The sequence below is a fragment of the Nicotiana tabacum genome, chromosome 16 (assembly GCF_000715075.1).
Source record: "Nicotiana tabacum cultivar K326 chromosome 16, ASM71507v2, whole genome shotgun sequence".
NCBI lineage: Eukaryota > Viridiplantae > Streptophyta > Magnoliopsida > Solanales > Solanaceae > Nicotiana > Nicotiana tabacum.
This window is the reverse complement of record NC_134095.1, coordinates 98,090,473-98,098,953: the sequence shown is the minus strand read 5'-3', so window position 1 is coordinate 98,098,953 and position 8,481 is coordinate 98,090,473. Positions and strand designations below refer to the sequence as shown.

Sequence of the window (8,481 nt, the reverse complement as noted above, 5' to 3'; positions counted from 1 at the left end):
TGGCGTGGGTTTTTTATTATAGCAAAATATCAAGAACTTCTAATAATTATGTTATTTCAATTTTACACCAAGTATAAAGTATGATATCATAGAATTTATCTATCGAGTATATTGGAAAAAGAAAAAGAAGATAGTTTAACTTTGTTAAAGCAATATAATCTCATGCGCTTAAACAAGTCAAATCATAATTTGATATAGTAGTATTTTTAACATTGTTCGCGCGAGTTCTAATACTAGTTAACTTTAAAAAAAGATGTCGGTACCCCATTCCTCCAAATTTTTATACTTAGGTGTTGTTGGGAACAATAGTGGGATATCTCATGGGGTGGGACATTCCATGTGATTAGTTATTTCATCTTCTTCCATTATTTTAATGTACAAATTATGCCAGAATTTAATAACTAAATTAAATATGGGATAAAGTTAATCCCAGACTTTATCTAAAAATTATTATTCTTATCTGATATATCAAACGAACCCTTAGGATTAGTGCAAAGACCGTTAAAAACTGTACTCACATCAATAAGCTCGGACAAATCCAGACCGTTAATTCCATTTGATCTGACGGCCCACACAATGCCAAAATATAAGTGGAAGAGATTACATTTCATTCACCTTTCTACAATTTCTTCATTGCTGCTTGAAAATTTAGCTGTCATGGCTGCTCTAAGATTCAATCCTTCAAGAATCAGACACCCTTTACTTCAAACTCATAAACCCATTTCGAATTTCACTTCTTTAACTGAATTCCCCTTTCAATCACTAGCAAAATTTCCCAAAACCAAGCTCAAGTCTGTTCATTCTCCATCATGTTCAATTTCTGAAGCTTCTTCCATTTCATCAACGTTGGAGGCTGAAGAAGATGATGATGACCCCACTGCTGAATTAGTCTATCTTGACCCTGAAATTGACCCTCAGAGCATTTCTGAATGGGAAATAGATTTTTGCTCTAGGCCAATCCTTGATATTAGAGGCAAAAAGTTATGGGAGCTTGTTGTTTGTGATGATTCCTTGTCCCTTCAGTATACCAAATATTTTCCAAATAATGTTATCAATAGCATCACTTTGAAAGATGCTTTAGTCTCCATATGTGATGACTTAGGCGTGCCCTTACCAGATAAAATCCGCTTCTTCAGGTTAGTTTTCTAGTCCAACGTTCGTGGTTTTGTTGATTCACATATTTCTTTCTGTTTTTTCTACTCCCTCCGCCCCATTTTATGTGATATAGTTTGACTGTACTTGAAGTGTGAAACTTGTGGCTGTAAATCATATCATTAAGGGTAAATTAAGAGGTTTAAAGTTAAAGTATTTCTAAATATAAAAAGTTGTTAGGATTTTGTCCTGAATTTTTTTATCTATTAAGACTCTCGTTCTTGAAGGGAAAAAGGCCCCTAAAAGGAATAAATGTCTTTCATATGCCTTATCCTTTTATTGGGGTGGAGTTTTGTACTTTTATAAATTGATGTTTTCTTCTCACAACAAGAAAAACAAGAAATAACATCCACAATGTAGTCATTAAAGAGTCTTGTTTAGGGGTCAATTCGCCAAACCCCATTATAATGTCCTATTTTTTAGTATATTTTCTTTCTTGTATGATTTATCATTCAACAACTTTGCATTGTTAGCTTTCGCATGCACCATATTATTTTGATCCCAACAAGTGGTATCAGAGCCAATGGTTAAAGCAAGGTTGAAGACAAGTTCAAGGCGGATTCAGATCAAGCAACAATTAATTTGACGTATCCCAAAAAAATCAGTCTGAAATACTACATATGGAGACTTTCAATCATATATTTTCAACATTCATGTTGCTGCATCTTTGAAACCAAAAGTCATTTTTAAACCGTGTTCACTTTTAATGCACAGGGCTCCAATTTTAACTCATACCCGTTTTAATCATGACAAGCAACATTGATGAAGATTATTTGAAGAATGTGAATCAAATTTGTCAAGAAAATTCAGGCCAAGGGGGTAATTGTTAGGATTTTGCCCAGAATTTTTAATCTATTAGGTCTCTCTTTCTTGAAGGAAGGGAAAAAGATCCCTAAAATGGATAAATCTCTTTCATATTCCTTATCTTTTTCTTGGAGGAGAAGTTTTGTAATTCTATAAATTGACGTTTTCTTCTCACAACAAGACAAACAACAATAACATCCACAATGTAGTCAATAAAGAGTTTTGTTTATGGGAGACTTTTCTCTCAATAGTTTTTATATTTTTATACTAATTTTTATATGTAGGTCAACTGACCCAACCCCATTATAATGTCCTATTCTTTAGTATATTTTCTTTCATGTACGATTTATCGTCCAGCTGTTTTGCATTTTTAGCTTGCACATGCACCATATTATTTCGATCCCAACAAATGTATCATTTTTTTTTTGTGACATACTAAAAAGCAAAGTGCATCATATAAATTAGGAGAGAGGGAGTGTTTTTGTTGCATAATTGATATGGAGTTTTGAATCTTTTGAATTTTAGGTCACAAATGCAGACAATTATTACAAGAGCTTGCAATGAGCTTGGCATCAAACCTGTTCCTAGCAAACGGGTATTTGCCTAATTGTTTTCTCGCGCATCAATTATAGCTTTTAGATGATACTTATGGTGAACTGCTTTTACAAAGATTTTAGCAGTAGGAAATGCAGAATTCAATTGCTTTAGCAATATAGTATTTTATAATAAAACATAAGTGGTTGCTGACATTCTTCTCGGGATGATCAATGACATGAATTGTTAAGTGGCCGCGTTTTTATGTTTACTGATGCCAGAATTACCTAAAGGCTAGAAAATGAACAACAACAACAACAACAACAACCCAGTGTAATCCCACAAGTGGGGTCTGGGGAGGGTAATATGTACGCAGACCTTACCTCTACCCGAGAGGCAGAGAGGCTGTTTCCAGGAGACCCTCGGCTCAAAAAGGCTAGAAAATGAAGTTTGTGAAAACTTGTATTGATCATACCATATTTTCCCGGTAAATCCATAAGAATAAGCATATAAAATGCTGCCTTCATTTTGCTTTTTGGTGACTATTGGTATAAAGATATAAATATTGTATGAACAATGAGCTTCTGTAGATTTCCTTTGCTGATTTCATCATAATTGGTTAAATAGAGGTTCTTTATTGCAATTGGCTGTTACAATTAAAATAACCTGGCTAGAGAAAAACTTGAATGGAACTACTACCTTCTGGTGTGTGAGAAGGCTGTTTTTTGTCGAGCTGTCTCGTTAGCATAAAAGAGCTACCTCATCAGTATAACCCTGTGTTGACTTGGTTACAAATCCGTCCTGTATCTTGGATATTTTTTTTTACTGTCCTCTGTGTTTGTAGTCTCTCCAAGAGAAGCTTCCCCTTTCCATGCTTCAGTTAGATATATAATGGAGAGCTTCATTTTCTTATTTGATCTGAAAATGCATATCAGTTTCAGACTCCTTTCTGTGCCCTCAATGCTGTATATACACCACTCAGTCATGGCCAAATGAAATGGGAAAATTGGTTTTTGATCCGTGAAGTAACAAAAGTTCATTCTTTGATAAGAAGAAAACAAAAGAGGCCCATATTAAACAATCCCCTTCCTGCCTGTGAGGAATCAGTAGTGACGATGAAGAAATAACTAGTACAAGATGGCTGCAAATAATCTGCAATTCCCCTTTTTTTTCTTCTTATTTTCTTGCTTTTAAATTTCAAGATTTTATTGTTCTGAAGAAACTAGTTATCAACAGTTGTATTGGCTAAATTTTTGGCAAACATAATCTGTTGGTTGTATTGACCACACTTTTCATTTAAAAAAAGAAGCTAATATGTTTTGAGTCCTTATAAAATTCCGCCAATTAAAAGTCATTTGGAATGTATTTCTGGAAACCCCTATTTAGTAAAACAAGTGTTTGTTCCTTATTTCTTTGAGCCTTTTCATCAATGGTACTGCTAGTAATAATTCTTTCGTTCCATTGTTACCATTTTAATGATTTGTAATTTGAAAGTTTTTCAGACTACTATGATTAAAATGTTGGACTAGTAATGATTTAAAAAATAGACGTGAGGATTGGGTCTGCAACAGTAAATTGAGCACTAGTATATCCTGTCAATGCACCTGATGGGCACAGACAGGTACTTTCCTGAGGGTATAACAACGTTATGACAATATTTTACACTTATGAAGTTAGAGAACTTTAACAGCACAATTGTCTTAATTTGTGTTAAAACATGCTCTAAATCATTAATCAATGCTTTATCCTGTCAATGCACCTGATGGGCACAGACAGGTACTTTCCTGAGGGTATAACAACGTTATGACAATATTTTACACTTCTGAAGTTAGAGAACTTTAACAGCACAATTGTCTTAATTTGTGTTAAAACATGCTCTAAATCATTAATCAATGCTATTTCTTCTATAGAAGTACATTCTAATGTCTGCTGCTGTATTTCAGTGTTTATCACTTGTTCTTTGGCTCGAAGACCGCTATGAAACTGTTTATACTCGCCATCCTGGTTTTCAAAAAGGAGCCAAGCCACTTCTTGCACTTGACAATCCTTTTCCAATGGAACTTCCTGAGAATCTTTATGGAGAAAAGTGGGCCTTTGTCCAGTTGCCTTTTTCAGGTACTTTAAGCGTAACATTCTAGAAGATAAAAGACTAACCGAGGATCTCTAATTTCCTTGTGGAAGCTTTTGATGAGTTGCAATAAGATTAAATTTCCTACCTTACGCAGTTACACCATTTGTTGCACCTCTTTGTCTGGAATCTGTATTGTAATTTGCCATATTTCTCACTGGAATTTCATTTTGAGAATATAGACTTGGATTAGAACCAATATCAAGTTGGAAATAAATTACTACTATAATAATTCATATTGTACCTTTAGAATTATGGACTTACAGTTCATCTTGTTTGTAGCTGTTCGTGAGGAAGTATCTAACCTGGAGACTAGGTTAGTTTTTGGTGCAAGTTTAGACTTGGATCTTCTGGGGATCGAAATTGAGGACAAAGCATTGATTCCCAGACTAGCGGTTGCAACCTCACGTGCAAAACCATTAGCAGGTATGATAGATTTACCAATCTTTTTTAACTTTATTGTTTTAACTTTTATTTTTTTATGTGAGTTTGTGAGCATGCACGAGCACAGGTGTTGTTCCTAGATTGACAAGTTTCCATCGTGGTTCTTTTATGACTCTCATATTCTCTATCAGTATACATTGACATACTTTCCGTTTCTACCCTTTTTTGAATAGAATCACATTTCACTGAATTAAATCAACATCATAGTTCTAGTTTGCAACAATTTGTCATGGCCGCAATGTTAGGGGCATGGTGTCTAAGGATTTAATTGTTCAATAAGCAGGATAACCAGTCAGAATTAGTAGAGATGGCAGGTTGTGGGCCCAAAATCCTGAGGCCATAGGTTGAAGTGTTGAACGCTCTTTTTCTTTTGTTCAAGCAACAAAATTATATGAACAATGGGAAAAAACACGCGTATACAAAAAGTATACCAAAAGTAGAAAGCCTTACAAAAAGATACAGTTTTCTACAAATGACACACAATCTTCTATACTATAGGAACCTCATGGGTGCACCAAAAGGAAAAAAGGGATAAGAGGCTATTCCTTGTAGGCTGAACCTTCCTGTAAGGATAAATTAGAATACATATACTGTTCCGAGATGTTGTTTGTTTGGATTTCATTACTTCTTTCAAGTGGCCTGATAACTCTGGGCAGTATTGGTAATTTGTACTCTGATTGCTCTACTAAATATAATAGTTATAAATTTTTATTGCCAAAACGCTGAATGAGAGATCATTTTATGGTAATAACCTTTATAACATGTCTCTTTTATTACCTTGACACTGAATAACGTGTTCACTAGAAATGTTTTTATCTGAATATAAAATTTCTGTTGCACAACTAGAAATGTCTTTAGATAATCATATACAATTTCTGTTGCATATAAAGATAATTATATTCTTTTTGTTGTGCACTACTACAGCTTGGATGAATGGTTTGGAAGTCTGTTCGATTGAAGCTGATGTTGCCCGAGCTTCCTTAATTTTGTCTGTGGGTATCTCTACTCGCTACATTTACGCCACTTACAAGAAAAACCCTGTATCGACAAGTGAAGCAGAAGCTTGGGAAGCAGCAAAGAAAGCATGTGGAGGTTTGCACTTCCTTGCTATTCAAAATGACCTGAATTCTGATGATTGTGTTGGATTCTGGCTTCTATTAGACTTGCCACCTCCGCCTGTATAACTTGAAAAACTGAATACAAGGTTTTCCTTTGTACATTCTATTTTCTTCCTGCCTTTGACATTTCCAGAATGTAGAGAGATCAGCTTGCAAGTCATCATTTTGCATCAATCGCAATTAGATTCTTGCGAAAGTAGAGGGAAAATATCTGAAAGAATTTTGAGCATTTACATAAAATACAGTACATGGGATGTTCAAGTTGAGAAAAGTGGAAATGTTATGCTCTCTCTTTGCATTTGCTTACAGCCCTGATTTACTTCAATGAAATTTGTGTGAGGCACTATTCTGGAATTGAATTCATCTTTACAACTTTTGGTCATGTTTGTGCCTTCAATGTTTCTACAAATCATAAGTACTGCTTAAAAGCTCAGTTCAGATTTGCAGTAAAGAATAAATTTGTTGAAAACATGTAGAGATGGGAGCTAAAATCAATTAGAAGGAACGAGATAAAAGTTGGATAAAAGTAGTAAAACGCGAGGCTGTATCTTTTTTTTTTTCTTGGTTTAATCATCTAGTAATTCATTGGTCCAACTAATCTAGATTCATATCATGACTCATTTATAGTATTTTGAAATTTTACCCTCGCACTATGCCCGTGTGGCATGTCCCTAGCGCACACCTTGCCCCTTGTGCGTTGCCTGTGTGGTGCATGCTTGTCGCACAAAGCCCAAAAAAAAAAAGCTTTGCCATGCGAAGGGCATGCGGCGTGGGATGCAAAATCTTATGCACCGGAGCACAAGGGGTGATTTATTTTTTTTTGATTTTTCAATCTTGCCGCATAGGATGCTAAAATCCACTCGAGTCCCTCGGATCCTAACCTAAATCATCTCTGCATGTCCAAAATGGTTATACAAACTAATACAAAATCTCAAAAACACGATTCGGATTACAAGTGCGCAAAACAACAATCGGGGTTGTTACATTTTAGAATTGGTGGATAAATATTAAATACTTCAGAATATTCATTAACAACTCCTACCATTATTAGTCCCAAATTTGTGAAGGAAGATCTGGATACACAAAACCTTCCGATCGATAAAAACCAAAAAAGCCCTAAAGCCAACCCAAACGAGACGACACTGCAATTGAGCACAAGCAGCGGTAATGGAAGTAGGCAAATCATTAATGAAACAGGGGAGTACCAAGCCCTAATCCCAATCCAATTGGCCAGCTGGATTCCGGGAGAGTCGAGCTCAAAACAGTCGCAAATGGAAGACAAGCAGCCTGTGCATAAGGAGGAGGAAGATTCACAGCCCACTCGAAAATTGAACTTCGAGAGAGTGAACCAGCCAAGACCAACAATGGCAGAAGCTATCAAAAACAACAGGATGCATAACCAAGGTATAAAACTCAAATTTTACCCACTTGTTCTCAAAGACGGAGGTTAAAGTAGTGCAATTAAATCACCATGAGATAGAATGTCATAAGCAAAAGTGGAATCGTGTGCTTATTGGGTATGTTATAGGAGGTGCTCTAATGTTCAACGAGATGCTTCAATTTGTTTATGGGGTTTCGCATTTCGTCTCAACCCCCAGGATCTTTTTGCATGATGATGGATACTTCATATTTTGCTTTGAATTTGAAGAGGATAAAAATGCAATTCTACAAAATGCACCCTATACCTTTCGAAATAGGCCAATGATTCTAAAGCAGTGGGAAGCTAATTTTCAGCTGAAGAAGGAGCCTCTAAGAGTAGTACTACCAATATGGGTGTGCTTCACAGCCTACCACTTCTTTACTTGTCTGAGGAAAATCGAGGAAGGATAGCAAGTTCTCTGGGTAAACCTGCTTGTACTGACAGTTTAAAAGCCAAAGGAGACAGAGTTTCCTATGCTAGAACATTGATACAATGGATATTGCTCAACCACTCCCAGACTATATGAACATTGAAAGAGCAGATGGCAGTATTTGAGAACAGAAAATTAAATATTAATGGAGGCCCATACTTTGTGAGGATTACTTACAACTTGGACACAAGGCTGGAAGTTACCCTGCTCAAAAGACAAAGAAACAAAAGGATGGGAAAGCACCTCAAAAGAAAGGCCCTATCAGGGGAAACAAAGTAGACAGGAATGGCAAGTTAAAGCGGCAGCACCTACAGAGGTCGTTACTCCATCTGTCGTCCAACATGTAGAGGTAACTACTCCACTAATGATTCCACAACAGAAAGAGACCCATACGGCACCCTCACATGTGCAACTAAGAGGGAAGCAAGTGGTAGTGTACCAAAATGTTGGC

The 8,481-nt window shown here is 35.9% G+C and overlaps 1 protein-coding gene across 1 annotated transcript; it reads left to right on the top strand.

Annotated features, from left to right (window-relative positions):
• The first annotated feature begins 604 nt into the window (after positions 1–604).
• Positions 605–6,552, top strand: LOC107783897 (protein TAB2 homolog, chloroplastic). Its single transcript, XM_016604921.2, has 5 exons — positions 605–1,136; positions 2,482–2,551; positions 4,434–4,605; positions 4,901–5,044; positions 5,987–6,552. The coding sequence occupies exons 1-5, from the start codon at positions 658–660 to the stop codon at positions 6,244–6,246; spliced, it is 1,125 nt and encodes a 374-aa protein (XP_016460407.1). The 5' UTR covers positions 605–657; the 3' UTR covers positions 6,247–6,552.
• The last annotated feature ends 1,929 nt before the right edge of the window (positions 6,553–8,481 follow it).

Coding starts and splice junctions, on each gene's coding strand:
- LOC107783897 (XM_016604921.2), top strand. CDS start 658: ATGGCTGCTCTAAGATTCAATCCTTCAAGAATCAGACACCCTTTACTT. Junction 1,137..2,481: donor GATAAAATCCGCTTCTTCAG/GTTAGTTTTCTA, acceptor TTTGAATTTTAG/GTCACAAATGCAGACAATTA. Junction 2,552..4,433: donor AACCTGTTCCTAGCAAACGG/GTATTTGCCTAA, acceptor GCTGTATTTCAG/TGTTTATCACTTGTTCTTTG.